Raw genomic sequence first — 26,651 nt, forward strand, 5'->3', positions numbered from 1 at the left:
GATTTTACAGAAAGGGAAGTCCTTGGCTAAAAAGAAGAACAAAAGATATTAAAGTAAAAGCCAGATCTACATCTGGCAGCCTCTCAAGTTATACATGTCGTCCTTACGCAGGGGCCATGCTAATCTTCTCTGTGTTGTTCCAAATCAATGGCGGTAGAAAACTACAACCCCTCTATGCAAGATTTTTTTTATTCATCCAGTCACATGCTGCCGTGCCCGGGCTTTAATTTATTTGGTGGCTTTCCATCCAACTGTTAGAATACAAAAAACAATTGGCCCAGGAATTAGGAGACGAAGTAAATTCAATTGGTAATTTGGTCATTAAAAGTTTCGGCCTGTCACATCACGAAGGGAAAAGATGAAACAAGGAACAGGTCAGGACCTTAGACTATGGGTCGAGGGTGTTGTTTCAAAAGTATCGTCCGGAACAGATATAAACGAAGTGCTTCTTCCTGATGGCAGGACAAAGATCTATGTATATTTTGTGAGCGGAAGGGTTCTGTTCAACTTGTCTGATCTTGTGAGCGTGTTTGAATGCTTTGGAGTTTATGTGAGTCCTTCCCAGATGTATGAGTGCATGAGATCTGCAGGATATGTAGAGAAGTTGGAACGATTTGGAGACTTCTTTGGTGATCAAGGCCTGGAAGTTGTGTGCAGCGATGCCGTAAGTATTAAGGTTCTTGAGAAGACAGAGTCCACATATAGTGGGAGCAGGCCTAGCTGTCCCGAGGACACGGGCAGGGTGCTTTCCGGGCCAAAGGACCCTCTTGAGGAATACAAGTTTGAGGCCCAAAGGGAAGGCTTTGGAGGATTCCATAATGTAAAAGAACTATACCCTTTTAATTATCAATGGACGGATAGCATCATGGACGGTATACTTAAGAATATATATACCAGCGATGGAAAGAGAGCCGACAGTAGTGCGAAGAAAGAAAGGCCGGATTCTGTGAAGCCCGGAAGCAGAGGAAGGCACATGAAACATGGGGGGAGTCTAAAGGACCGCCCATTTGTGTGTACATACAGTGAATGCAAGCGTGCCTTCAAAAGATACGAGCACCTGAAGCGGCACAACTTGATGCACACCGGTGAAAGGCCTCACAAATGCAAATTTCCTGGATGCTCAAAGGCTTTCTCCAGATCAGATAACTTATCCCAGCACTATAAAGTTCATACCACTACAACCGAGATGCATGCAAAAAGCTATGGGTCTTATAGATACTTGAATAAAGAGTTTAACTAGACCATGCTATTCTTCTATCTTATCCAACTTATCGAGAGTTGAGTTCGACGAGTTGACATGGCCCATTTGCATCCGAAGCTTGATTATCTCATCCTTCATATCTGATTCCTTTTTCAACCGTGTGGATTGGTCCTCCACCTCACTTTGGCGGGCATGCTCCTCATCTATTCTCACACATCCGTTTTCAGCAACATATGCCCCATTCTTCGGATCGGTTCTTATACTCAGTGTTTCGTTACATCCTGTGCACTTAATGTGAAATCGGTGGCTCTCAACACCCAGATAGTCTTTGCCATGAGCTATTTCTCTGGTAGCATTGTGCCTTTTGTTCTTGTATATGTAAGCGCCACAGGACAGACACTTAATTGTAAATGGGGTGGCCAATCTTGTGGGTGCCCCTTTTAGCCTCGAGCCTTTTTTTCTGCTTGTTGTTTTCTTCATCAAGGCCATAAACTTAAGCGATTTATTCTGTATCCACCTCGTGAAGGAAGTGGTGCCAGGAGATGCTAGGGTTCGTAGCTCAGAGGTAGAGCAATTGATTGCAGATCAATCGGTCACAGGTTCGAGTCCTGTCGTGCCCTTCCTTTTGCCAAAATCTCTTTTTGCAACCCCATCCATGGACGAGATGGAGATCCTTAAAAAGCTGAAAGAAATCTCGGCACGCTCCAAAGAGCTAGATTCAAAGCTTCTTGAAACAACCAGGTCCTTTGAATCGTATGCCGATGCCTCCTCCAAAATGGAAGCTATCTCCACCAAAATTGCAAGGGTTTTTGCCCTCTACAAAGACCTTGTCGGCTTATTGAACAAATAAATGCCTCTTCCCAAAATGATTTATTTAATGTTTCTTATCAGAAGTAAGCATATTCTCCTGAAGATTGCAGGATGTCCTTTGTAGCAAATGTCGTTGCACCAAATCCCCTCGGAGTTCGAGACAAAGTTAATGGTTCCCACAGGGAAGTACAATGACCCCATAAGGTATGAAAGAAATATGAAATAGAATGGAGACTTGTCGTTATTCTCAATCGTCTCCACAAAGCGGATTATATACTTGCTGCTCACTATTGTTCTTATCTTTGTTCCATTCACTATCATCACAACTCTATCTCTCGCAGGATTTATAAGCCTCAGTGTGAAATAAAATCCGTCGAAATCGTCCTTTCTTATTGTGAGCTCTTCTCTCATTCTTCTTGAAGCTTGAATGTATGTCTTTGTTTGGAATTCATCGTTAGGCATCTCTATGTCATCAACAGCCTCTCCAGGAGATAGAAACATTACCATACATATTGCCACCACGGCCAGCACTCCTGCAATGGCCATGAGCTTGGGAGTTAAAGAATTGCACCCAAATCTCCCATTTTTCATTATCTTCATTATCTGTTCCTTAAATTAGGGTGCTGCTTAACAGTTTGTTACATCTCATGCATAATAAAGGAGACTCCCTAAGCCAGGGCGTAGAGCCTATAACTAAAAGACCAGTAAAATTTATCATTCATACAAGCTTCTGATAATCTCAGATAATGGTCCTTGACCAGCGTCTCTTCCTTCAAATATATCTCCAACACATTCCAATGCCATTTCACTCTTCCACTCCCCCTCTCCAAACACCTCTTCCAATCTTCTTATCATTTCAGCCAGCTCAAAGTACTCGGAGGTCTCAAGCCTATACTTCAGTATTATCTCCTCAAGCACAAACATATCAGTCCTTTCCTTTAAGTCCCGTTTTATAGCATCATAGGACAGGCATTCCCTGTAGTCATCAAGGTACTTCCCAATGTCAATCACAAGATTCCGAAATATTCTGCTTGGATCATGGAAGAACTTTCTGATTGGTCGGAGCCCCTCACTCGCGTCGTTGGCCGCCAGTGACATGATCAGTTTGAGATTCTCGCTGTTGAACTCCGAGACCCTCTCCAGAGATCCAGCCACTGCCTCGTGGAGCATGTCCTGGGAATCCCCGTTCTTCTTTACATCCACAACCTTGCTCTCCATACTCAGCCTCGCGTCAAAAACAACCTCGCTCTCTTGGTCCAGCAGAAACGTTTTGAGCCTTTCAAACTCGCTATATACCCAACAGAGAACCCTTATTTCCTGCCTATTTATATATCTAAGGCTTTCTAGAAATATCTTGTTGTAATCAATAATGGTCTGGATTGCATCGTCTATCCCAAAGGCCGGGTCCAGTGCCCTAAACCTGTAGATATAAAGAAGGCATTCTCTCAGGAGCTCTTTGTATCCACCAAACCATTTCACATGCCTTGATTCATGTATCTTCGACAACTTCTCTCGTACATATTTCTTTTGTTCTTTGCACAGCGTATGCCCCAACTCAGGAAACTCAAGAATAATGCCGTAATCATGGTAAACCTCGTATCTGAACTTCATAATCTCCATACCAAGATGCAGTATCAGATTCCTCTTTTGCTTGCTATTACATCCAGATATCTCTTCTGTTTTCGTCTTTATTAGATCGCACATCCTTTTCACAAGGTCTCCAAACCTTCCATCTAACTCGTCTGCTTTAGTATCCTTCTTATTCAAGTCTAAGTACATGCCAAATATTTCCCTGCTCTCTTTAAGCTTTGCAAGAATAAAATCAAGAAACCACTCAGGCTTGTCAAGTCTGTTCGAGTCTCTGTCACTTAAGAAATGGTACTCAAATGCCTTTGATGTTCTCTCGTAAAGAAAGTGCTCTATCACGTTTTCAGAAAAGTGCTGCTCATATCTGCTTAAGAACTTCATGTTGAACACAACCTCATGCATCTTTCGTTTATCTTCCAGCTTCTTTTCTATTTGCGACAGAATGTACTTCCTTAGCTTTTCCTTCTCTTCGCTGTAAAACCTTTTCAATCGCCTTCCAAGATTCCTAAATACATTCTTCCCAATCAGATCTTCGATCCTTGAGAACTCTCCAAACGTCGAAAATGATGTAGAAGGACGGATTCGCGATGCCTCTTCGAATATCTCTATGTACAGGTCCCTATACTCGCCCCTTGACCTGTCAAGAATCTCTTTCTTGTACTTGGAAACCTCCTCCTTCAGACACACAAACTTTTCTTTCTTTTCGAGAAGAACTAGCTCCATCCCATGTATCTCTTTTTCCACTGCCTCTATCGCCCTCTTCTGCTCCTCGGCCCGTTCTACCAGACGGCTTCTGTATTCCATCCTATCGCTTTCTTTTTGTTTAAACTGCTGTATTTGGCGCTCCAGGTGATCCCTCTTCTTCAAGAGAATGTCCATCCCAGGGCCACCATAACAATTTATAAAATGGTACACATCACCAATATCTTAAGGCAATCATTGCATCCTGCTGCCTTATCTCAACAAACTTTTGGAAGCCTTCCTAGTCCGTATAGCATTTCAGCTCGAAAAAATTTGCCCCTACGATGTCGAAGGCCTCTGAACCAATAGCGTTCTCAAAGGTAAACGTGACAACCCCGGTAACGAAGGAGTACAGGATTCATGGAAGCGCCATGCCTACAGAGGACAATCCAAGGCCGCAGATATTTGTTTCAACCATCTTTGCAAAGAACCATGTGTTTGCCAAGGCAAAGTTCTTCAAGATTCTTGAGAAGAAGTACAAGATAAAGGCTACAAAGGGGCTGATTATCAACTGCGAGAGGATTCCAGAGCCCTCATTCAAGGAGGTCCAGAACTATGGGGTCCGGTTCATCTACCGCAGCAGAAGTGGGGTTCATAATGCATACAAGGAGTGCAGGGCTATAAGCAGGTGCGGGGCTGTTGACCACATTCTACGAGAGTTGGCCGGAAGGCACAAGCTAAAGAGATCTGCAGTGGACATAATAAGTGTGGAGACCATTCCTTTCGAGTCTCTTAGAAGGGCAAAGACCATGGAGTTTGCCGACGAGAATGTCGAATTCCCCGTCTTCACCAAGATTCTCAACACGAGGAGTCTGTTGATTCCTGCGGAGTACAATCCTTCTGAGTAGTTCATTCTGCTACAATTAAAGCTATTTTTATCTATTTGTATTTGAGGCTGGATTTGTTCTAAATGTATATACCCTAAAACCTTGGGATATGAGCACAGTTGAGACCTATGGCTTCGAGAGGATGCAGCTGATATTCAACGAAATCCAGCTGTGTGATACAAAGAAATATTCTGAGTCTCTCCAAGAGATTGTTGGGATTCTGGCTGGGCAGGACCTCTTTGAGGAGTTTTGTAGAATCATAGATGTTGTGCTTGCGTGTAGAAAGCCCAGTATTCCGTCAAGGATATCCAACTTCCTTAGAAGCATATTCGACGACATGGCTGGCATGCCAAAGGGTGCGGACTTTGTCTTCAGAGTGCTTTACTACCTCATCAGGCTTACTGAGTCGAAAGTCACGAGGATAAGAAAAAACTCGCTTTCCATTTTAAGGCTGGCCATGGACATAGTGCAGCCGAAAGCCATTGACGAAGGAGTTCTAGAAAAGATCTCCGAGAGATTATTTGACAAGGAGAAGACAGTAAGAAAAGAGGCGCTCAGGCTCCTTTCCGACTACCAGGAAATGGGGCTGAACCCAAACGTAAAGGTTGTGAATCTATTCAAGGATATAGTTAGGTACGACCCGAGTGACGAGGTGAGGATCCTTGCACTGAGCTTGATTTCGGTAAACCCGTCAACCTATGGATGCATAGTTGAGAGATGCATGGATGCAAATGGAACAATAAGAAGGATGTTCTATGAGCATTGCCTCCCTGGAGTTGATCTAAAGAGCCTTCCACAAAGCAAAAGAGTCCTTTTGATGGAGAAGGCTGTGCTAGAAAGAGAGTTTGATGCAAAGGGATTACTGTTAGATTCCATACTTTCTGCATACAAGCTACCTTCAGAGTTAAGAGCGATGAATGCAGCCTTTTACAACAGATCAAGCCAGAAATACCTGGAGGTCCTTCTTAGAGCGATTTTCGATCGAGTGGGGTATGAAAAGGAGCTTGAGTACCTCCTTTCGAGTCCTTCGGAGGAAGACACGTTTTTGTCAAGGATTGAGCTATCGTACATAGAAGATATTTTTGGAAGAGATGACCTGGGCCTTCCTGACCTTGAAAGTTTTGTCACTGCGATGTATCATTCATGCCTTTCTGTTGTTGAATCCTTAGACGTGCCTGAGAGGGGAGCAAGAATAGAAACAATGAAGAATCTGTTTAGGATTGCAAGGTTCTATGATTTCTTCAACGAGACGTCTCGAAAGTATATTCTTAGCATAGTTTATAAGCTTCTTGGAAAGAACTCTGTGGAGGAGGTTGTGGAAGAGGCCATGCAGATTGCAAGCCTTGTTTGTGACGAAGACCTTAACAACTTCATAGGGAGTATCATAAAGAAGAATGCCGAAGCATCTCCAAGAATGTGCCTAATGGTATGTAAACAGGTTATGAAGCATATCCGCCCTCTTGGCAGGCTTCACGAAGCAATAGTAGAGGAAATCATCCTGCCCAACTTGGGCCTGAAAGGGACGGCAGTGGAAATACTTGAGGTTGGGTTTCACTATGTCCTTGAAAAGCCTCACTATGCGATCATTCAGAATCTCCTGCATAATGTAAAGGCAGATTGTAGGGTGTTTGAGATGTGTGTGGATCTTGCCCTTTCTTCTGACGATTCGGAGATATTGAGCCATGTCTTAAGACACTTGGAAAAAGAACTTGAGTGCAAGGAAAGCGAGGATATCATAATTCCAGGGTCCAAGGTCGTGCTGTCTCAACACGAGGTTCCTAAGAGCCTTAGAGACAAATTTGTTGCATTTGCGCTTGAGAGATACTATTATACACAGGATGATCATCTTAAGCAATACTGCAGCATATTGTTCTTTGAATTGTTTTCGGAGGACAGCACCCCCCTCATCTCTGTATTCTGCAAGGTTCTAGAAGCACTGCCATGCTCGCACAAGATATTCATTGACCAGTCCCTCTATTGGATAGGGAACAGCAAGTATCCCAACGGATCTCAGCTGCTCTTTTACAACATCTGTGTTTATCTCGCTGGGGGATACGGGAAGGACCAAACCAAGAAGACCCTACTTAGAGTTCTTGAAAGAATAGAGGTCCTAAGATGCTGGGATCCAAACACGACAAAAAAGATCTTGTTCTGCTGCTCTCTGATGGCAAAAAAACTTGGAAGTAGACTCAACACGGGTGAGGTAGTGGAGAGAGTTATGGAAATAGACGATGGAGAGCCCATTTCCCAGAAGGATTTATATGATGTAAAGAAGGATCTGGAAGTCTGAACATGCTTTATTTTACCGCATATGGGCATCTTTCAGGCTTTTCTTGAGAAATTCTAGAAGCTTCTTTGACAATATCTTTTCTTTGCTTCTATTTAGACAGTAGAGGATAAATAGGCAGTAGTATCTGTCATTCCCTATAATCGCTTGGATCAAGTGGCTGGTATCAAAGATATGGAAGTAGTCCAAGGAAATTAAAAACATCCTTTCAAGAAGTTTTTTTGAGAGGCTGAACTTTGTCATGCTTTCAAGCAAACAAAGAAACTCTTTTACGACTCTTCTTCTTGTCTCATTGAACCTAGATATCTTGTGCATGTCTATAAGATGCAAAATAAAGCTCGACTTACCAATTCTGCTCTCATAAAACATCCCTGTACTGTCTATGATTCTCTTGAGTAGAATAGAAATCGCCATAAGCTCTCCCTCATCCGGTGTGATCACAAGCTCGTTCCATACGGTGGCTGCAAGCACATTTACGTTATCTTCGTCGATGTTATTTGTATCTATTCTCATGGAGATGTCTTTACACGATGGGGATCTTCTTTCCACACCGCACTCCTTATGCGGCATATTAGAACAGCCATCATCCTCAATCGCCCTATCCATCATGCCATACTGTGTAAATAACTCGCTGAGTATTTCGTACTTCATACACCTGATTCTATAGTCCTCACTGTCAAAGTACACTAGCCCATCAAATATCCTTCTGAGAATCGATCTCCTCAGGCAGTCCTTTCCAACAACAATCTTTATGAAACACAAGTACATGCACAGCCTCTTTGTGTCATTGTGTTTGCTGATGAATTCTATGGACTGGAGAATAAAATCCTCTAGTTTGGGCCTAAACTCAATTCCTATTAGATTAATCAGGACTCTAGGACTGGATTCAAGTCTGTTAAAGGCATACTCAAGAAACTGATCATAGTCCTCTCTTATCATTCTTACAACCTCAAACCTCCTGCAGATATTGCATTCAAGAACTTGCTTTGGAGACTCGCATAGCTCCAGATATTTGCCAATCACATTAACATGCATCGGAATATGGTCCGCATCCCTAAAGAACCTCTCGATCCTCTTCAGATCATTTGTTTGTAGGACATTCCCGGTCGTCTCCTCATTCACAGGATACAATTCCACCACGCCGTCCTTAACACTGTATCCCTCTTGGATCCTGGATATTATATCAGACACATCCTCTCCTTTTCTGTACATACATACAAGCTTGCTAAATATCTCTTCGTTGTTTCTATATTTTCCTTGGTCTAAAAGCTTCCTGACCAGATCCGGCGAAAATATCTCCTCAATATTATCATTTACCGCATCGTAATCATTGTCCTCAAGTGGGCTCCCAAGAAGAAGAAGCTCGGAAATAAAAAACACCTTTCTCCTCGTCCTAAACTTCTGAGCACATATCTTGTAGATGCTTTCAAACTCCGGGCTCTTGTGGAAATAGAAGAACTCGTGTATCTTCTTCTCTGAATTGCCATCTAGTCCTGGCACAGACCCTAATACATACATTATGGACTCCACTGCTGCCTTTACTACTATGTTCTTGATCTTGTGGTCCTTGAGAAGACAGAAGTAAAACGACAAGAGGCCAGGAGCAAATTTTGTAATAAGCTCAGACGGCATTCTATTAAGCAGATATCTATGAAAGGAAGGATTTCCTCTGAACATGTCCATCGTCCTCTTCAGTAGATATGCTATCACCTCGGAGATGCCCAAAGGATTCACAACGCTTAATATCTTGTCTATCTGCTCTTCCAAGTCTCCATTCCTTTTGATTATCTCGTATATCCTGCTATCCATCGGGAAGATGGGGAACTAGAATCTGAATCCTAATCCCTCCAGCTCTTCGCAATACTAACATACCGGTCAAGTCGCTCCGGAGATTCCAGAACATCCTTCAGCTTTGGAAAGTTCTCTAGCTTCACAGATTCCAAGTCTAGAGGATCAATGGGGACAGAGATGATCTCTGTGTTCGGGTGTACAGAAAATGGCATCTTGATAAGGTGCTTGCTCTTTTGTGTTACTTCCTTGTCTACTCTTATGTACATTCTCTCAAACAGCGTGGACTCTTCTGAAGCCTCACATTCAAAAAAAGAAGAATACTCCCTCAGTATCTCACTGTATTCCTCAGAATGCATCTTTTTCTTGACCACAGAGTCGTAGTATTTCACTATTTCTCCCCTCTCAATGTCACTCAGCTCAAGAGCTGTACCGTCAAATACCCAACAGTGTACTCCACGCCTTCCAGAAAACACAAACCCCACATTCTTGAATCCAAACTCCTCTCTCAGCGAATAGTCAAGAATCCTAACAGCTATCTTTATCAGAACAAGGCATTTGTTGCACACAAGCTTTTCCGTGCAGCACTTCCGGGGATAGTCAGTTAGATCAACGTCAAACACTAGCTCCTTCCCAGCAACCCTCGGGACATTATGCTTTGCAGGCCGATCTCTGTAGATGGCCCCAACATCAATTCTCTCAGGAACAATCCCAAGCAACTTCTTTCTGAATTCATCTGCTGTCCTGAACGTAAGAAAACGGATGTACCCGCCAGATGCTAGTCCAAAAGAGACCTCGCGGTTCTCATCTATCCGAAGGCATTTAAACATGAGATCTAGAGGAAACAAAGTTCTATAGTATGTGCGGACCAGCTGCTGATCAAGTCCCATCTCAAGGATCAAAACAATAATTTTATTTCTGTGTTGTACATGCTTGGTCAAACGGATGGACTACCTCCTTCCAAAAAAAGTTGAATACCTGGACGCCTATCACCGTGAAGGAAAATGCCAGGAAGCGCTGGACATCTATTTCTCTACATAGATAGACATCAGAAACAATAGCAGAAATGCCTGTAACAACGTTGAGCAGCGTTGATCTTTCTACAGTATCCAGAAACAGAGAAACTTCCGACAATAGATATGTTGTTGCAATCTCTATAAGAAATACTATATATATGATCGGGGATGAGATGAGCTTGGCATAGTTAAGCCTTTTGTAGAATGCTTCCGTTGCAGCATAAGGCAAGGAAAAGAGGGTCAGGAATAATGTATATGTTGTCATGTAGCGCCAGAACCTCCTGAAGTCTACAAGAGCCTGCTTTATCCTGAACTCAAATATGGCGAGGCTAATTGCGTTGAACATCCCAGAAAGGGTCCCAATAAGCATATGGAATGGAATGCAGAGCCTTTCGTTGGAAGATATCTCAAGAAAGAATCCTCCCAGAATCATTAGCATCCCAATGCACTGGATAGACGAGTATCTTGATCCATTCCAAGTCGTTGCTATGAGTGCTGTGAATAAGTACTGGAGGTCGGAGGAAATGACATATGACGTCGAGGATGCTTTATAGTAGTATGAGACCATTCCCAGACATCCCCCTGCAAAGCTCAAACTTGCAATAATAAATACATACTTCATCTTAAAATCAAATGATTGCACATTTATATATGAAATCATCATTTTTACAAAGCTCGAAATAAGCATCAGCAGGCCTCCGGCCCTGTAATTCGCAAGCACCACAACTTTTAAAACAGAAAGTACCACAGATGCGATTATGTTCAGTATCACAAATGCTTCTAGCTTCTTCTTACTCCACATACTCCCTCGGGGCTTTATTTTTAGATTTAAGTATATCAGTGATTAATAGAATACATCGATTCAGAAATAAGCTGGCATAGACATCACATGCGTCTGACTTGCAGCAGACAGTACTAAATGGTGGAGGACAAATACAAAGTGTTGCAGATTATTTGTGGGTATGAACTCCCCCTCTTTTCGATGTTCTACAGTGTGGAGATTGAAGACAGAATTAAGATTTCTTTGGAAAATGGCCTAGAAAAGGAAAAAGAGGTTTTTGAGAAGCTAAAGAGGAAGTATGTTGGACGGATACTAGAGGACGGTAGCATATGCATAGTTGTGATGAGTATTGTAAATGTCTGCGAGTACAAGGTGTATGATGAGTTCCTACTGGCAAAGGTAGAGTTCGAGGCACTGCTCTTCAAGTTCTTCGAGTATGAGGTGGTGTGTGGAACAATATTGGAGCAGAAAGAGGATGGGATGAGACTTTGCGTGCCGTTTTTCTCTGATCTTTTTGTCAAGAGGAGTGGCTTGCCAGATGTGACAGAAAGGGCATATGTGAGTGACTGTGGGGAGAAGCAGCTTGCCTGGGTGTGGATGTACAGAGGCAATAAGCTGTACTTCAGGAGGAATGCCTATGTAAGGTTCCGAGTTCTGGGTAGTGAGGAGAAGTCACCCTTTGTTTTGTGTGACCTCGGGGAGGCGGGGCTAGGCCCCTTGGAATGGTGGATATGAAGACGATGGCCATGCCATGGTGTAAACGAAGTATTGTATGGCCCCTATGGAAGAAGGAGAACGTAACAGTAGCGAGAGACTCGACATAATTATAAGAGGCTTGCGTGAGCTATCTGCAGACCTAGACCATCTCCTGCTGCTAGGATCTGACGTCAAGGAGCTGAGTAGAAATCTTGACAGGTTTCTATAGTGCTTCCTGGGAGGAAGTCTACTTCTTAAGAATAAAAAAGAGTTTTTGTGAAATTAGATAGAATCCAATCCCTCTAATCTGTGATGAAAGTTCAAAAGACCATAGAGCTTATCAAGCGATCCTATGGCCAGCCAATATTGTTCCATAGGCTCCACTGCCACCTTAGTCATACTCTCAGGAAGGGAAATCCGTTGTACGAGATGTCTGATGACTGGTCCAGGATCCTGGTCTTTAGTGTAGCTCAGAATGGAGGCAGCAACCAAGGACTCGAAAGTAAGATCCTGTCATTTCTGAAAGAGATAAGGCCTCCGATGAATGACAAGGAGTCTAGGCTGAAGCTGTGGATAATACTGTACTACATGAGAAGTAGGTCTCCTAGCCAAGTAAATCATCTGGTAGTTTTTGAGCTTGTCTCCAACTTCATGGGAGACTCGCCGTTTGTAGACGGGCTTATTCTCTCGGTACTCCGCGGAATTACCACCAGTACGCACTTTGGACTGGAGGGGAATAAGAAGATGAGGAACGACGCGATTGTCCATCTGCTCGGGGCAATAAAGGGAAAGTCCCTTGATGTACTGAATAGAGCGCTTGCGCTTCCATGCTACATAAGTCATGATGTAGAGCCTCCAAAGCTCTTAGACCTAAGTATCGGAAATGATTTACAGACCTTTGTAGCGCTAGAGAACGTGTGTTTCTATGCAAAGTATAGCAAATCTGTTGAGTTTGTGAAAAGAATAGTTCCCGACGAGGTGTCTTTCATCGATTGCCTAAGAAGGTTTATCTCCAGGTCGTTCCGCCTAGATAAGAGGGAAGCACCTAAATGCACGATCGCAGACGGTGTTGTTGAAAGCTTCCCAATACTAGATGAGATTAGGAGGGCACATAGGGAGGCAAAGGATAAAGAAAAGTTTGTATCAAGAATAATAGAATTCACAACGAAGCTGAGTAAATGAATGCTTATTTTGCCTATATCTAACCTGTGCAAAAGGTAGCACCCTGAGCGGGACTCGAACCCGCAATCTTCTGCTTAGAAGGCAGACGCGTTAGCCATTACGCTATCAGGGCTCGAGCGTCGTGGCCCGAATACCCAATACCTCGGGTCGCAAAAAGACTTCCAAAACCTTGCGAAGCCCTCCATGCGCGAGGTGATAACACTACAGATTGGTCAATGCGGAAACCAGATGGGAGGAGAGTTCTGGAAGATGCTGTGCAAGGAGCACGGGATATCAAGCTGTGGGACCCTTCAAGACGATAGAGATTTGGGGGATAGAAAAGATGTCTTCTTCTATCAGGCAGACGACAATGTATTTGTTCCCAGGGCCATACTTGTCGACTTGGAGCCTAGAGTTATATCTCAGGTTTCATCCTTCTTCAACCAGGAAAACATTTTCTTGTCTAACGAAGGAGGAGGTGCAGGAAATAACTGGGGACATGGATATTACATGGGGAAGACCATGGGAAATGACGTCGTCGACATGATCCAAAGAGAGGCCGAGGGCTGCGATTCTCTTGAGACATTCTTTCTACTCCACTCCATAGCAGGCGGAACCGGGTCGGGATTCGGTTCTTTGATTCTGGAGAAAATAAGAGAAGAGTTTCCCAAGAAGATAATCCAGACATACTCCATATTCCCTAACAACGATGAGTCTAGCGATGTTGTTGTACAGCCGTACAACTCCGTGCTAACTCTCCAAAGGCTTATAGAGAATTCAGACTGTATCATCACCATGGATAATTCGTCACTTGGGAGATACACTCTAGATTCACTACGTATCAGTACTCCAACCTTCGACCATATAAATCTACTGATATCTACAGTTATGGCTGCATCCACAAGTACGGTGAGATTTCCTGGATACATGTACTGCACCCATCAGTCCATAAACAGTTGTCTTGTTCCCTTCGATCCGCTTAAGTTTGTTGTCCCATCATACACTCCCTTTGCGTGTGACGAAATGTCCAGAGTTGTCAGGAAAACAACATGCTCTGACATCATGCGAAGGCTTCTGTTGCCAAAAACCAGGCTTGCAAGCTATGACCAGACAAAGGCACAGGCTGTGGTGTCCATGCTGAACATATTCCACGGTGTTGAGGATTCAGGAGAGATATCTAGAACAGTGATGAGGTTTCTCGACAAGGGAATGGTCAACTTTGTTCCTTGGATGCCCCCCTCCTTCAACATTGCATTGGGGAAAAGAATTATCGGCAGTACAAGCCCGAATAGGATCTCAGGGCTAAGTCTCACGAACTCAACAGGAATCTCCTCAGTCCTATCAAAGATATCGGGGCAGTTCGATAAACTCAAGAAGCAGCGTGCGTTCCTAGACATCTATAAGAGATTCGGCGTTGAGCTTGAGATGTTTGATCAAGGAAAGGAGGTTGTTCAAAAAACCCTTGAGGAGTATCATAAGGCAGAGATGTCAACATATCCAAACAATTAAGGCATATCTAAAGTAAATCCAATTGGTGCCACGTTATTTATTATTGTTTATGCTAAGGGATTTTGTGGCCTTGTGGATAAGAGAGGCAAATCCCCTTGGGACTTTTATTCCGTCAACACCCTCAAAGTTTCTCTTCGGTAGTCTATCTAGCATCTCCTCACTCTTTCCTGACATGACAATGCCCTCATAAAGAAATTCGGTCACAAGGAGAACAACCTGGTCGTACTTCTTCCATACCCTTTCTCGCGTCGGCGTCTTGATGATACTGACAAATGCTGTTGTAAACTCGTCGAAAACCTGCCCGATAAATGCCTCATTGACATCCATTGGCGAGTATATTATCAGAAGTATCTCATCCAGCTTCTTGCACATGACAATTCTTTCGTGAGATACTGATATGGTCTCTCTGTCCTTTATGCTCTTCTCTACAATCCTTGCAACTATATCCTCTTCTTTCGAAAAGATCCTTTTGTACAGAATCTCTCCTTGGACGTCTGCCACAACAAGCCCTTCAACATCAAAGAGGTTCATCCAGGGCTTGTTCCACCACTGTATTTTGCTGTTTGTTTATCTCTGCATCCCTTCGAGATGTTGCATGAACTTGGCTCTGTTCCACAAGAGACAATCACAAGCATTTCATATAGTAAGGATCTGCTCATCTCCTCGTGGAGCGGAGAGGTTGTACTTTATTCAGGAGTTACGTTTGAGGCCAGAGGGTCTGTTGGGGCAGGGATTCCCATCACCAAGGCCATCCTCACGCCCGGGATGATTGTCACAGGAGACATAGAGGGAAATGTCCGGGTTTACGACAGATGCTTAAACGAAACATCAACGGTTCCAAGCGGAGTGGGCGGAATACAGCTTCTACACGAGTATAGAGGATGTGTGGTTGCAGGGGGATGGAACAAGAAGATTGCATTTGTTAATGAACGTGTACAAAACATAGTGGATACCGAGAAGAAGGTATATTGTTCTGACCTTGCCGGAGACATTCTGCTGGCAGGGCAGCAAGAGTATGCTGTTGCATATGACTTGAGGACGAACACATCCTTCTTCAGAAGAAGATTCAATATGGTTGTGAGGTCATTGGCTCTTGCAGACACAGGGTTCTTTGCAGGAACGACCGATGGCAGAATATATTATGAGGATTTTGAAGATGAAGCCAAGTCCTATGTGTTCAATGCACACCATTCAGTATCTGGAGACTCGAAAATCTTTTATCCTGTTAACTCTCTAGTGATGGGAAGGCATTTGCTTTCTGGAGGATCAGATGGGAGAGTGCTTAGGTGGAAGCTCGGTGCCAAAAAGACATACAAAGAGATAGCCTGTGACAAGGCAGGGGTAAGTAGCTTGTGTGCTGTCGGAGAAAGAGTTGCTGTGGGGTTTTCTTACTCATACGACAGAGGGAAGTGCAGTGCTGCTCATGGAAGTAGAGTGGTTGTGGTTGACGTGTGAGGTGAAGATAGACTGCAAAGGCCCGAATGCGGGATTTCCTGAAATGTTTATGGCCTCCCTGCAAAACCCCCAATGGATTTAAAGACATTAAAACAAATCTATCTGGATAGACTTACGCCAATGCCAAATGTAAGGTGGGGAATTACGGGCGTGATGTTTGTCCTCTACTTCATTCGGATATGGACCATAGGAGCATTTTATTTGTTAACATACTGTCTGGGCATATATCTTCTCCATGCATTGATTCTGTTCCTCACGCCAAAGGGAGAGATGATTCCAGATCCCTTTGAGAACATTGAGGACGACGACTACATTCCGGAGACCATAGACAACGAGTTCAAGCCCTTCATAAGAAATCTCCCCGAGTTTGAATTTTGGATGTTTGTCACGAAGATTATAGGGATAGCGTTTATAGGAACATACTTTAGCATATTGGATATTCCTGTGTATACACCTATTCTTGTAAGCTATTTTATTTTTATGGTTGGATATACCACGAAGCGTTTAATTGCACACATGAAGAAGTACAACTACAACCCGTTTCTCCAAAGTAAGGAATACTATAAGAAATAAAATAAGGTACTTTTACATATTGAGCTAGTTCTCCACAGTGGTGCAAAAATACTCAGAGTGCTACCCTAGCGAATCCTGAGTGAATGGAGCCAATTAGACTACCACTGAAGCGACACAAGACTGAAAACAGGGAAGAGCGTGTGGAAGAGGTCGAAAGAATAGATCTGAGGAGGTTCGTGGGTATGTTCATCAACCAGGCGTTGAAGGAGATGAAGGAGGCATTAGGGAAGTTCTACTCGATTTCGGAGACGGTATGCAGAAGAGACCTGGGTTTATTTTTCAAGCAAAAGGCTGCAGACTTTGAATGCTTATTTCTGCTTATAAGTGGGGTGGAGTGCTTGAAGGAGGCCAGTTCAAACAGGCATAGGATCAGAAAGATCAAGGAAGTGGATGCGGAATACGTGTTGATTGCAGACAGGCTTGCACACCTGTTTGAGTCCTTCAAGTCTATGATTATACCCAAGGGTGATGTCCTTACCTCCCTCCAAACTGTGTATGATCCTGGATATCTACTTCCGAGGCTTACAGAGGACAATGACAAGCGCGAGGTGACGAATTTCGAGGAGATCAACAGGATCACCAGGATGTATCTGAACAAGGAGGATCTGTCTGTGTATAGCAGTGTTGTGATTGACCAAGGGATTGCTATTTTGTCGACCAGGTTTTTTTCGTTTAGCCTTGCTCTATGCGGGGAGATATCAAGGCCAGAATGGAAGCTGATAAATGTTAGGGGATCTAACGAGGTCTTTAGCAAACATCTGCTGTTTGCCATGCCCCACAGAATAGACAAGATATCAAGGTTTCTGCGGATTTACGAGACACACACTAAGGCAAGAGAGATATTCTTGATGGTGAAGAGATCCTCGGAGTACATAGAAATGGACATAAAGGGGCACTATAGAAGATTTGAGGTCTCTTTCCATGTGTTCAAGATGAGTGTGAGTGTGGGGCACTCTGGAATTAGTGGGAAGATGTTCATAGAGGAGGATGTACTTCCTTCTGGGGAGGATGTAGTAGAGTCGTTTGAGAATAAGGTTTCTGAGTATCTCAGAAGAGATGGAAGAGATGCGTCGTTTAGCTTCAAGAAGGGATTCATGGCCTATGAGGGAGAGGAGGTCCGGTCCTTCAAAAGCTTTGTGGATTTGGATGCGTTTCTGGAGAGGAAGGAAGAAAACTCCCGGTTCTACAAGTTTTTCGAGGAAAGGTTTCCCTGCTATAGAAATCATAGGAAGGGCATCTTTGGAGACAGGAATGTTTTTATCATGCAAGGAGGACTTTTTGTCTGTGTCCGGTTAATGAGACTTGGAGAGAATCACATGGAGGTCAAGGTATTTGTTGGATGCTGTGACCTTGTGGATTTTCTAAGCTACACGGAGGTTAGTATAGAGGAAAGAGATGGTGGAGAGGTTGTAGGGATCATGAACGAAAAGGTGAAGAAGCAATCGAGCATTAAGATAGATTATCTACACGAATACTTCGAGAGAAACATGGATCTTTTGTTTCTTTCATACAGGTTCCTTTCCGTAGTCAATGGAAGGATTAGTATTGGAGGAAGAATCCTTCTGAGCCACAGAATGAAGAGCAAGGAGATCGGTGTTTGCATAGAAAGGAAAGAAAACATGTTTATGATTGGGAATGCGCAACTTGGAGAAAGAATGATCTCCAGGGAGGGTATGTACAACTGTGTTTCTTTCGCTTTGCTTCTGATCGAAATCCTCACATACTCAAAAGATTCTGACCTGGTGGATGTAGTTTCGATTGACCTTTGCAAGGGAGTGTCGCTGAGGATTTCGGGACTTCTTGTTACTCTCGGGATGAACTCTGAAGGGCTTCTCGAGTCAAGCCCATTGGGAATCGGCCATGCACTGGAGAGCTGTTCTATTTCGAGAGCTATGGACTTTTTACTCAGCTTCCATGGGCTCCTTTCCAGTGGGCTTGTCCCCACGACCTCCACCTCCACAAGCCTTGTCTTTGTATTTAAACATCTGTTCAAAGGATATGTGAAAATGAAGGCGATTGACAGGACTCGATGCTCTCTCTCTCTAAGCGGCGGAATGATAAAAGATGCGCTTGAAGAGTTTGGGCCCGAGATACTCACATCAGACACTGCTTTTCTTCGTAAATTGTCTGGATTCTACTTCGAGGAGAGACTTAGCATGATAGCTGACATAGCCAAGAGAAGTTACAATGTGACTGCCAATGGCAATGAAGTGAGTATCTCAACACCTTGCGGAGATTTCAAGGTCTCCATCGAAGGTTGTAGATACATGTTTCAAATTTGCTCCATCAATATGGTAGAGCCAAGCAATGAGTTCATACAAGCCATTAGCGAATACTTTGAGGAGATCATGAGCACGGAAAAATACATTCCCGATGCCATGCGTCTCTTGAGAAGCACAGAGGAGCTCCAAGGGCTGTTTGAAGGCATTAAGGCGAAGAAAAAAAACTAGAGTACAGCAGCTAGATTTATTAAACACCTTATCTAGAAAGCACCTTATTCATTTCTAGCAGACATAAGCTATGATATCTAAACTTATTTATTTACACCTCTTCAATGCTGTTAACGGCCAGAGTATCAAATGTATTTCTCCTGCAGAATAGAATATAAAAAATCGAGCCAATGAACGAAAATATAAGGACAACAGCTAGCGGAAGAGCAACAAGGACCATTTGGGGACCTACCCCAAGGACAAGGCATACAGTCAGAAGCGTCACCAGCATGCTGATATGAGCAGTGAGAACTCTTTTCCACCCAAGAACCTCTTCATTTTCATCTTCAGATGCCGTCTCAAGGAGCGCAAAGAAGTCGTTCTGTGTTCTATCTATTTCAAACAGAAAGTCGTCATCAGCGTCCAGCGTATTTCTTCTGAAGTACTCTCTGACCTCTGGCTGCATCAGAAAGTCGTCGTCTGAGGCAAAGTAGTTGGCGCTGTATAAGACACTCCTTTCTGGAGGGATTGTCTTGGGTATGGTTATCATGCCTTTCTGAATCTTCTCTATTATCTCCCTTGGATTCTCCTCAACACTGTTCATCTTCAAGGATCTATCATTTGCATCGAGACTGTCTCTTGACTTGTGGCATCTTTTGCTGTCTTCTGCCTCCTCTATCTTGTGCCTAAACACCTGGGAAAATGCCTTTTTTGTAATTTTGCCCTCCACTTTGGTCTCAACGAAGAAATACTCAATCAACGCCCTGTCGACTTCCTGTGGTGGTATTTTGTAGTAATACACCTGCCCCAGTATGTACATGTTGTTGAGAGGATTTCGGACTTTCATTCTATGTAGTAGCCTCCTATCCGACTCGAACCTGAACAATATTCTATTCAGCTCGGATGCTGCATAGTAAAAGTTGTATATGATGCTCTGGTCATCCGGGTCTGGCGTCGTAACTCTTGCAAGTATAAAATCCTTATTCTTTAATCTACAGTCCAGCACTATTGCCTTGAACTCCTCCAAGGTAAATGTCTCAACAGTGTTTGCATCCAATACATCCAGCTCGTCGCCCTCTCCATATGCCAGGTTATTCGGACCTCCAACTATTCTGATTTTGGAAGGGATTCCCTTCGATCTTTCGTACAGATCTAGTGTCTCTTTTGCCATCCGGCTTGAACTTGTTTGTAAACAAATAAAAATAATATTTGCTCAATATCACTAAATTAAAAACAAAGGTGATCTTTTCTTGCGATCCATGCACCCGTCCTGGAGATTGTGCTCGCTTGCACCCAAGACATTCCAAGCCTTTTATTTGCCAATCTGAAACATCCAGCAATAAAAGAAGCTTTATGGTAAACAAAAAATGCCCGGTCTCAAGGAGAACATGAAAACCTATACATTCAAGGTTGTGGTTCTTGGGTACTACTCTGTGGGAAAGAGCAGCCTGGTCCTTAAGTATGTCAAGGGAGAGTTCAATCCCAACGAGGAAAGCACAATAGGTGCATCCTTTCTGACAAAGACTGTTTTCACCCAAGAAGGAAGTATTAAGTTTGAGATATGGGATACCGCAGGGCAGGAAAGATACAATAGCTTGATTCCGATGTACTATCGCGGGGCACAGGTGGCCTTGATAGTCTACGACATAACTTCTGCAGAAAGCTTCGAGACTGCAAAAAGATGGGTTGAAGAGCTTGGCTTTGAGAAGCCCAAGGAGTTCATAAAGGTTTTGATCGGGAACAAGTCTGATCTGGAAAGCGACAGAAGGGTAGAATATCAGCAAGGGAAGGAGTATGCAGACAGCCACAACCTGCTGTTTTTCGAATCAAGTGCAAAGACGGGTAAGGGCATAGCAGAGATATTCAACGCCATTGCAGAAAGAGTTCCCAAAGAAGAGGTCAAAAAGAAAGTAAGAGGATTCAGACTAAAAGACGATTATATAAAATATCTTTGCTGCTGATCTTTATTAGCTTTCAAATGTTCACTATCTCCAAAACAGACTTTCTGAATCCCACGTAGGTGTCTATCGATTCGCATTTCTCTACGAATCTTCCCTCGTCCAATGCCTCGCATAATAGAGGATCTATAGGTAGTCTACATACAAAAGGAACCTCCATCTCCTTGGAAAGCCTTTCTCCACCCCTAGACCCAAGTATATTTGTCAAGCTTCCACAGCATTCACAGCGGTACCCGCTCATGTTTTCAATCAGCCCAGAAACCCTAATTCCGCTCGAGATACAAAAGTTGATGGCTCTTGAGGAGTCTTCGAGAGATACATTCTGGGGCGTGGTGACAATCAAAGCACATGCATCCTTCCCAACCAGGAACTCGTGCTCCTCAGATATCCCAGGTGGCATGTCAATAATCACATTCTCAAACCCATCAATGGATTCATAAAACATTGACAGAACAGATATCTTTTTTGGGCCTCTCCATATGACAGAGTCATTGTCCTTCATAAGCAGCGCCATTGAAAGCATATACAAGTTTTCAGTCACCTTTACTGGAACCAATCCCTTTTCTCCTTTGTAGATGCTTTCTCTGACTCCAAGTCCGCCGGCTATGCTTGGCCCACACAAGTCAAAGTCCAAGAGCAACGTCTTCTTCCTCTCAGACATCATCGTACTAAGCATTATCGAGATTGAGCTCTTCCCGACTCCGCCCTTGCCACTCATAACAGCTATCATAGTCATCCCAGGGGTTACTCTTTCCATACAGATCACACCGTCATTCAGATTCTTCAGACTCAACCTCAGTCGATAAGGCCAGGCTTTCTACAAAGACCCTTTCTTTTCTTTGTATCTTCGGTAACTTCCTCGGCTTGGTCTCGGGAAGCAGTATCGAAGATGGCTCCCCACTGTTATGGACGCTCAAATGCACAGAGTCGCTGAACCTGACCCTCCTCCGATGCCGCTTATCTATAGGCTTCGGGCTTTCGTTATTCCCATCAAATACAAGAGTAATGTACCTGTATCCAGAGTTCCTTATAGTGTTCCTTTCAGTAATTTTTTTAACCTTCATGTCTTTCTTCTTTTTCGCCTTCGAGTTGGAGTCTTTTTCAGTTAGCACCACCCTCCCACTTCTTATCCGATATCCTATCGATGCCTTTCTCCTTTTATTGGTGCCATTCACAGCATCGCCAAGATCGTTCTCGCACGACCTTCTTTCTCCTATAAACTCAGGCTTCAGCTCAACCTTGTTCCTCGAAAATGTCTTCCGACTGCTCAGTATGTCTTTCCGAAGCTTGATGTTGTTCAGCAGCGAATATTCTTTGTTCAAGAGATACATCTCTATCTCCCTCTTGGAAGGCCTTCCTATAAATATCTCATCCATCGATTCCTTCCCCTGCCCCATCGTTTGTTTTATTCCCCCTCCTGGTCTCCTGCCCGAAGAAGCCATGAACAAGGATAGAATTCTCTTTTCCTAAGACTAGCTCAAGGCGCTCTATCGTGCAAAACACAAGATCTTTCAGATTCTTAAAATACCTTCTAACCTTTAGGATATTAAACTGTGTTATCCCGGGAATGCTAAGCAGTATTTCACGGAGTACAGGATCCATCTTTGATCCCTCGGAAATACTCGGCATGTCCTCCTTCTTCTGTAGGTCTCTTATAACCTTCGCAGAAAACAGCCTCGACTCAGACCAGATGATGCGAAGCGTCCCAAAGTTAAACAGGAGTAGGGCAAGCTTTGCTGCAATGCTGTTCTTGAACGTGTCCTGGTCGTACCGATAGTGGTCAGATAAACACGGACGCCCATCAAACTCAAGAAGAAGAATCGGATTGGGATATCTGTAGCACATCATACTCGCCTGCAGGTAGAGCCTACCTGTGTTCAAGGACGATGTAAAGTCAGGAATGGATTTCCTTTCGATACAGACCGTAGGACTTATCAAATAATCTCCAATCGGTAGGGTGGAAATGCATATCTTGTTCCTTGCTTTGAACAGGAAGAAGGGAAGCTCAGCCCTTAACTCTCTTGAGTCAATCACAACTGTATAGGCGCCATCCCCAGACTCGTTTTCTTCCAGGTCAATCACATCCTCCGCATCGTCTAATCGTAGAGGAAGCCTTGCTCTCTCCTCTATAAGCTTCTCAAAGGATGTCTTTTCTCTTCTTATCTCGCTCAGATACCTCTGCTCCTCCAAAGACTCAGAATGCATCAGGAAGAATACTTTGACAGGATGCACCACTCCATATCTCTCTATCTTCCTAACACTGTCTTGTCCAGACTCCACAAAGATAGCACTTTCATAGCTCTCTTCGTAATACTTGAATTCGTAATGTGTCATAACCTTTACCGCCCCCTCCTGGATCTCAATACACTCTCCAGAAACAAGACCAAATGCAACAAGAATTTTTGTCACCATATTCTTCACTCCGCGGCTGGAAACCAAGACTACAGACGAAGCCTCTTTCATCTCTTGCAGAATTTCCACCAATTTCTTTATCTTCGGGTTCAAGGTATAGAAGGTTCTTGGCCTTTCATTGCTAAATCCAGGCAGATCTCCCAGCTCATCTTTCTCCGTCCCGGCCTTCCTCCTTTTTTTGTCTCCCCCGGCTAGATCCCTAGCCTTCTCAACGGCCTCTTCAAAGTATTCCCGCGATTCATCAATCAGAACATGCGAGATCGATAGGTTGATCCATGTGCCATCCTTTCCTAGCTCAATCTGCTTCTTTACAATTTCCTTGACATACTCATAAAATGTTCCCGGATCGCAGGAGAATAATAGAAAGATAAGTCCCCGTATGTCATAGAGATCCTCCATTATCCTACTGTTCGAAATGTTCATCTGCCTGAATATTTTGTGCACACTTCCAAATATAATGGTCTCAGCATCCACCTCTTCCCTACTAGGCCCCTTGAACACTATACGAAGGAGGTTATTGATTATCTCCAGGAGAATAACCTGAAGCTGGCTCCCTCTTTCTGACATTTTGAACTTGATCTCAGCGACATCTATATCCCTCCTCAAAGACTTCTCCACCAGGAAATGGAAACGTGGAAAGAAAACGGCCCTTGTCAGCTTCAGACTCTTCATTTTCCTGTCTAGTGGAGAGAACCCGAGAGATAGAGGGACTGGCGATTCTGAAAACCCTCTTATAACACCCGTCTTGTTCCTGGACCTGAAAAAGTGAGCAATGAATGACTCTGACGATGTCTCTGTGATGGCCTCAACATTGTTGACAAGAATGGCATCAACCTTCTCGACATCGACTACCCCGTCAATCATGTCAGCAAGAAACACACTGTTGCTTGCAATGAACACGCCTCCGTGCCGATACTTTTCCCTTCTCTTTGTCTTGTGCAAGGATCTTATGTCCTGAAGGAAAGGCGATTCCATTCTTAGGAGCAGAGACTCGTCCTCGCTACTGAAATTCACCAGAAGCACAAGGCTATTCTTATGCAGATATTGCTTTATCATCTCCCGAATAATTCCTTGGATATTCAGGCCTCCCCCCATCACAAGGAGGCAGCTTTGGCCTTCGCACTCTCGGAGGGCTTCCTCTTCATATTCCAGAAGCATTTTGGGATCGGGAGATTGTGTACTGAAGAGGAAGATATTTTGAAGCCCTGAACCAATGGATAGTGACAAGTGTGATGAAGATATGAAGGATTCGCACCCAGTCACACTGGCCGAGGCAAGGTATTTACTCGAGGGACAGAAAGAAAGATTCAGGGCAGATTTCAGATCAAATGCATCGAAGATATTTAGGTCAACACTGGGATATCTCGATGAGTTCTGCAGGATCAAAGACAAGTCTGTTGCCGAGGATCTTCGCACAACCCTTTCTGCACTGGGCTTCAGCGAACTCGAGATAGCTTTGTTTGGATCTTTGTTTCCTCAGTCTGTTGAGGAGGCGAAGTCTCTTGTTCCATCTCTGGAATCAAAGGGTGACGATGTTGTTGAGCAAGCTGTGGAAAAGATACAGCAGCTGGCCCTATGAGACTTTAAGAATGGGAGGTGTCGTTATTAAATCTTTGAGCCTCAGATTAGTAGTACATCTAAATCATCAGCCGTGCAGACAACCCATGAAAGACGGGGCTTGGGTGCCTCTTTACACCAAGGAAGTTATCGACTTGGAAAAAAGCCTGTTTAGCGGACAAGTGTTTTCGTTTCGGCAGACAGATAAGAAGGAGTACACCGGGGTTCTTGGGACGTGTCTTGTGAGCTTTCTTCAGGATGGAGACAGGGTTCTTTACAAAGTGCTTGATGGAGACAAGACTCAAGAGGAAGTTGAGGCGGAGATTTCCAACTTCTTCACATTGGATGTTGAGCTCTGCCCCCTACTCCTGAGATGGAAACTTGACCCCAGTAATCTGCTGGTTGGTCTGAGGGCCCTCAGATATAGCCTGGTTCCGACGATATTTTCATTCATCTGTTCATCGAACAATAATATTAGCAGGATAACCCGAATGGTTGGGTTTCTCTATTCGAAGGGAGAGTTTATCACGAGGTACAAGGGTGTTGACTTCTACTACTTTCCAAGTGTAGAGAAGCTGGTGGATATTGAGGATGAGCTGAGGTCCAACGGGTTTGGATACAGATCTTCATATATATGTAATGCAGCAAGGTACCTCCTTGGGAACCGCCTGGACTACCAACGGACGTCTGAGATCAGGGAGATGATGGTGTCTATCAAGGGGATTGGATATAAGATAGCAGACTGCATTTTATTGATAGGCGCTGGGGACTTGAGTGTTGTCCCCATTGACACACACATTTTCAATCATTCCAGGAAAGTGTTTGGAATCAATGAGAAGCGGCTGTCCCGAAAGATGTACGGGACCATACAAGAGCTATACAGGAGAAGATTTGGAGAATATGCGGGGATTGCACAGCTCTATATATTCAAAGGAATGGTTGATCTAAGGAGGAAGAAGCCCAAGCAAAGGCTGGAACTCTTAAGGCGTTCTCTGGACAGCTTTGACGACATTGAATGAAAAGAAGATGTGGAATCCCCTTGATGAAATGGGATATGGACAAGGAGGATTATTCTGATGAGCCTCAGGAGGAGGTGAAGAGAGCTAAGAAAGCCATCGAGGCCATGGATGTCAAGCCTGTGGATGCTGGGAAGGTTTCTCTGAGTGCGGAGGAAAACGGGGTTGGAGGCTACGATCTAAACTTCAGAAGGCAAGTGAAGAAGAGAGTCAAGGACTATAAGTACAGGGCCCTTTTCAACATTGGAAAAACGAAGCGGCCGTATGTGCTGACACGCAACAGTGTAGTAATGATGATAGAAGAGGAGCTGGGGGTAGAGATTCTTGTGAAGGGAAGCTATAGGCCTGAGGAGCTGAACGGAGACACGGATGATGAGGATGCATTGGTGTATGAGGTTTCTGCAGAGACGCCTGAAATGCTTCACGAGGCAATTGGCAGGATTCCGTCGATAATCAAGGAGATGCCTGCGTTTCCATGGGATTCATCTGGGGCCTCTGGAAGATATGTCTACAGGAACGGAGTCAGGTGCCGCTCGCACAGGATTATTATAGACAGTGAACTGGGCGAGAAGATGAGTGAGATTCGTAAGGATATAGAAGCTATTAGCATTGATAAGCCTGTGGAGATCAACATCCGGGGAAGACTTTCTGAGTATATAGAACCATGTTTTGGAGAGGAGGCTAACGAGCCCACGTACATCCAAATAGTAGCAAAGACCAAGAGAGAAATAAGGGAGGCAGGCAGTGTATGCAGGAGCATTATCAGCAAATACAGGGATTTCTTGGGCTAACCACTCACCTCTCCACAAGCTGACTCATCAAGGAAAATGATTTGATATCTGGATTG

General features: G+C 43.9%; 26 protein-coding genes and 3 non-coding genes across 29 annotated transcripts; 16 read left to right on the forward strand and 13 right to left on the reverse strand.

The window, feature by feature from the left end:
• Positions 1–21: 21 nt before the first annotated feature.
• On the reverse strand, positions 22–165 carry EHEL_080490. Its single transcript, XR_009467987.1, has one exon. It is a non-coding gene; the product is annotated as a U6 snRNA (small nuclear RNA).
• A 193-nt stretch (positions 166–358) lies between these two features.
• Positions 359–1,240, forward strand: EHEL_080500 (Zn-finger domain-containing protein; the record flags this gene model as incomplete). The annotated part of the gene is made up of 1 exon (XM_003887686.1): positions 359–1,240. The coding sequence occupies one exon, from the start codon at positions 359–361 to the stop codon at positions 1,238–1,240; it is 882 nt and encodes a 293-aa protein (XP_003887735.1).
• Positions 1,241–1,246: 6 nt separating this feature from the next.
• EHEL_080510 (uncharacterized protein) lies at positions 1,247–1,681 on the reverse strand (the record flags this gene model as incomplete). Its single annotated transcript, XM_003887687.1, has 1 exon — positions 1,247–1,681. One exon carries the CDS (start codon positions 1,679–1,681, stop codon positions 1,247–1,249), a length of 435 nt encoding a protein of 144 aa, XP_003887736.1.
• A 68-nt stretch (positions 1,682–1,749) lies between these two features.
• Positions 1,750–1,821, forward strand: EHEL_080520. Its single transcript has one exon. It is a non-coding gene; the product is annotated as a tRNA-Cys (tRNA).
• A 35-nt stretch (positions 1,822–1,856) lies between these two features.
• On the forward strand, positions 1,857–2,051 carry EHEL_080525 (uncharacterized protein; the record flags this gene model as incomplete). The annotated part of the gene is made up of 1 exon (XM_059743534.1): positions 1,857–2,051. The coding sequence occupies one exon, from the start codon at positions 1,857–1,859 to the stop codon at positions 2,049–2,051; it is 195 nt and encodes a 64-aa protein (XP_059599517.1).
• A 20-nt stretch (positions 2,052–2,071) lies between these two features.
• EHEL_080530 (uncharacterized protein) lies at positions 2,072–2,611 on the reverse strand (the record flags this gene model as incomplete). The annotated part of the gene is made up of 1 exon (XM_003887688.1): positions 2,072–2,611. One exon carries the CDS (start codon positions 2,609–2,611, stop codon positions 2,072–2,074), a length of 540 nt encoding a protein of 179 aa, XP_003887737.1.
• A 114-nt stretch (positions 2,612–2,725) lies between these two features.
• On the reverse strand, positions 2,726–4,477 carry EHEL_080540 (uncharacterized protein; the record flags this gene model as incomplete). The annotated part of the gene is made up of 1 exon (XM_003887689.1): positions 2,726–4,477. One exon carries the CDS (start codon positions 4,475–4,477, stop codon positions 2,726–2,728), a length of 1,752 nt encoding a protein of 583 aa, XP_003887738.1.
• A 146-nt stretch (positions 4,478–4,623) lies between these two features.
• On the forward strand, positions 4,624–5,187 carry EHEL_080550 (60S ribosomal protein L18; the record flags this gene model as incomplete). The annotated part of the gene is made up of 1 exon (XM_003887690.1): positions 4,624–5,187. The coding sequence occupies one exon, from the start codon at positions 4,624–4,626 to the stop codon at positions 5,185–5,187; it is 564 nt and encodes a 187-aa protein (XP_003887739.1).
• Positions 5,188–5,275: 88 nt separating this feature from the next.
• On the forward strand, positions 5,276–7,456 carry EHEL_080560 (chromosome condensation complex Condensin subunit G; the record flags this gene model as incomplete). Its single annotated transcript, XM_003887691.1, has 1 exon — positions 5,276–7,456. The coding sequence occupies one exon, from the start codon at positions 5,276–5,278 to the stop codon at positions 7,454–7,456; it is 2,181 nt and encodes a 726-aa protein (XP_003887740.1).
• Positions 7,457–7,468: 12 nt separating this feature from the next.
• On the reverse strand, positions 7,469–9,262 carry EHEL_080570 (uncharacterized protein; the record flags this gene model as incomplete). The annotated part of the gene is made up of 1 exon (XM_003887692.1): positions 7,469–9,262. The coding sequence occupies one exon, from the start codon at positions 9,260–9,262 to the stop codon at positions 7,469–7,471; it is 1,794 nt and encodes a 597-aa protein (XP_003887741.1).
• Positions 9,263–9,291: 29 nt separating this feature from the next.
• Positions 9,292–10,131, reverse strand: EHEL_080580 (DNA primase catalytic subunit; the record flags this gene model as incomplete). The annotated part of the gene is made up of 1 exon (XM_003887693.1): positions 9,292–10,131. One exon carries the CDS (start codon positions 10,129–10,131, stop codon positions 9,292–9,294), a length of 840 nt encoding a protein of 279 aa, XP_003887742.1.
• A 22-nt stretch (positions 10,132–10,153) lies between these two features.
• On the reverse strand, positions 10,154–11,059 carry EHEL_080590 (uncharacterized protein; the record flags this gene model as incomplete). The annotated part of the gene is made up of 1 exon (XM_003887694.1): positions 10,154–11,059. The coding sequence occupies one exon, from the start codon at positions 11,057–11,059 to the stop codon at positions 10,154–10,156; it is 906 nt and encodes a 301-aa protein (XP_003887743.1).
• Positions 11,060–11,239: 180 nt separating this feature from the next.
• On the forward strand, positions 11,240–11,773 carry EHEL_080600 (DNA-directed RNA polymerase subunit E'; the record flags this gene model as incomplete). Its single annotated transcript, XM_003887695.1, has 1 exon — positions 11,240–11,773. One exon carries the CDS (start codon positions 11,240–11,242, stop codon positions 11,771–11,773), a length of 534 nt encoding a protein of 177 aa, XP_003887744.1.
• A 46-nt stretch (positions 11,774–11,819) lies between these two features.
• Positions 11,820–11,963, forward strand: EHEL_080605 (uncharacterized protein; the record flags this gene model as incomplete). Its single annotated transcript, XM_059743535.1, has 1 exon — positions 11,820–11,963. One exon carries the CDS (start codon positions 11,820–11,822, stop codon positions 11,961–11,963), a length of 144 nt encoding a protein of 47 aa, XP_059599518.1.
• Positions 11,964–12,046: 83 nt separating this feature from the next.
• On the forward strand, positions 12,047–12,916 carry EHEL_080610 (uncharacterized protein; the record flags this gene model as incomplete). The annotated part of the gene is made up of 1 exon (XM_003887696.1): positions 12,047–12,916. One exon carries the CDS (start codon positions 12,047–12,049, stop codon positions 12,914–12,916), a length of 870 nt encoding a protein of 289 aa, XP_003887745.1.
• A 36-nt stretch (positions 12,917–12,952) lies between these two features.
• On the reverse strand, positions 12,953–13,028 carry EHEL_080620. Its single transcript has one exon. It is a non-coding gene; the product is annotated as a tRNA-Arg (tRNA).
• A 71-nt stretch (positions 13,029–13,099) lies between these two features.
• Positions 13,100–14,404, forward strand: EHEL_080630 (gamma-tubulin; the record flags this gene model as incomplete). Its single annotated transcript, XM_003887697.1, has 1 exon — positions 13,100–14,404. The coding sequence occupies one exon, from the start codon at positions 13,100–13,102 to the stop codon at positions 14,402–14,404; it is 1,305 nt and encodes a 434-aa protein (XP_003887746.1).
• Positions 14,405–14,437: 33 nt separating this feature from the next.
• Positions 14,438–14,935, reverse strand: EHEL_080640 (vesicle coat complex COPI subunit zeta; the record flags this gene model as incomplete). Its single annotated transcript, XM_003887698.1, has 1 exon — positions 14,438–14,935. One exon carries the CDS (start codon positions 14,933–14,935, stop codon positions 14,438–14,440), a length of 498 nt encoding a protein of 165 aa, XP_003887747.1.
• Positions 14,936–14,992: 57 nt separating this feature from the next.
• EHEL_080650 (uncharacterized protein) lies at positions 14,993–15,859 on the forward strand (the record flags this gene model as incomplete). The annotated part of the gene is made up of 1 exon (XM_003887699.1): positions 14,993–15,859. The coding sequence occupies one exon, from the start codon at positions 14,993–14,995 to the stop codon at positions 15,857–15,859; it is 867 nt and encodes a 288-aa protein (XP_003887748.1).
• A 72-nt stretch (positions 15,860–15,931) lies between these two features.
• On the forward strand, positions 15,932–16,432 carry EHEL_080660 (Golgi-to-ER retrieval protein; the record flags this gene model as incomplete). The annotated part of the gene is made up of 1 exon (XM_003887700.1): positions 15,932–16,432. The coding sequence occupies one exon, from the start codon at positions 15,932–15,934 to the stop codon at positions 16,430–16,432; it is 501 nt and encodes a 166-aa protein (XP_003887749.1).
• An 83-nt stretch (positions 16,433–16,515) lies between these two features.
• On the forward strand, positions 16,516–18,882 carry EHEL_080670 (uncharacterized protein; the record flags this gene model as incomplete). Its single annotated transcript, XM_003887701.1, has 1 exon — positions 16,516–18,882. The coding sequence occupies one exon, from the start codon at positions 16,516–16,518 to the stop codon at positions 18,880–18,882; it is 2,367 nt and encodes a 788-aa protein (XP_003887750.1).
• A 91-nt stretch (positions 18,883–18,973) lies between these two features.
• EHEL_080680 (uncharacterized protein) lies at positions 18,974–20,032 on the reverse strand (the record flags this gene model as incomplete). Its single annotated transcript, XM_003887702.1, has 1 exon — positions 18,974–20,032. The coding sequence occupies one exon, from the start codon at positions 20,030–20,032 to the stop codon at positions 18,974–18,976; it is 1,059 nt and encodes a 352-aa protein (XP_003887751.1).
• Positions 20,033–20,228: 196 nt separating this feature from the next.
• EHEL_080690 (Rab5-like GTPase) lies at positions 20,229–20,822 on the forward strand (the record flags this gene model as incomplete). The annotated part of the gene is made up of 1 exon (XM_003887703.1): positions 20,229–20,822. The coding sequence occupies one exon, from the start codon at positions 20,229–20,231 to the stop codon at positions 20,820–20,822; it is 594 nt and encodes a 197-aa protein (XP_003887752.1).
• A 13-nt stretch (positions 20,823–20,835) lies between these two features.
• Positions 20,836–21,555, reverse strand: EHEL_080700 (MRP-like protein; the record flags this gene model as incomplete). The annotated part of the gene is made up of 1 exon (XM_003887704.1): positions 20,836–21,555. One exon carries the CDS (start codon positions 21,553–21,555, stop codon positions 20,836–20,838), a length of 720 nt encoding a protein of 239 aa, XP_003887753.1.
• Positions 21,556–21,589: 34 nt separating this feature from the next.
• On the reverse strand, positions 21,590–22,195 carry EHEL_080710 (uncharacterized protein; the record flags this gene model as incomplete). The annotated part of the gene is made up of 1 exon (XM_003887705.1): positions 21,590–22,195. The coding sequence occupies one exon, from the start codon at positions 22,193–22,195 to the stop codon at positions 21,590–21,592; it is 606 nt and encodes a 201-aa protein (XP_003887754.1).
• On the reverse strand, positions 22,188–24,389 carry EHEL_080720 (ERCC4-type nuclease; the record flags this gene model as incomplete). The annotated part of the gene is made up of 1 exon (XM_003887706.1): positions 22,188–24,389. The coding sequence occupies one exon, from the start codon at positions 24,387–24,389 to the stop codon at positions 22,188–22,190; it is 2,202 nt and encodes a 733-aa protein (XP_003887755.1).
• Positions 24,390–24,444: 55 nt separating this feature from the next.
• EHEL_080730 (RNA polymerase II subunit Rpb4) lies at positions 24,445–24,810 on the forward strand (the record flags this gene model as incomplete). Its single annotated transcript, XM_003887707.1, has 1 exon — positions 24,445–24,810. One exon carries the CDS (start codon positions 24,445–24,447, stop codon positions 24,808–24,810), a length of 366 nt encoding a protein of 121 aa, XP_003887756.1.
• An 85-nt stretch (positions 24,811–24,895) lies between these two features.
• Positions 24,896–25,807, forward strand: EHEL_080740 (8-oxoguanine DNA glycosylase; the record flags this gene model as incomplete). The annotated part of the gene is made up of 1 exon (XM_003887708.1): positions 24,896–25,807. The coding sequence occupies one exon, from the start codon at positions 24,896–24,898 to the stop codon at positions 25,805–25,807; it is 912 nt and encodes a 303-aa protein (XP_003887757.1).
• Positions 25,808–25,830: 23 nt separating this feature from the next.
• Positions 25,831–26,595, forward strand: EHEL_080750 (uncharacterized protein; the record flags this gene model as incomplete). Its single annotated transcript, XM_003887709.1, has 1 exon — positions 25,831–26,595. One exon carries the CDS (start codon positions 25,831–25,833, stop codon positions 26,593–26,595), a length of 765 nt encoding a protein of 254 aa, XP_003887758.1.
• Between the last annotated feature and the right edge of the window lie 56 nt (positions 26,596–26,651).

This window comes from Encephalitozoon hellem, chromosome VIII, assembly GCF_000277815.2.
Source record: "Encephalitozoon hellem ATCC 50504 chromosome VIII, complete sequence".
Lineage (NCBI taxonomy): Eukaryota > Fungi > Microsporidia > Unikaryonidae > Encephalitozoon > Encephalitozoon hellem.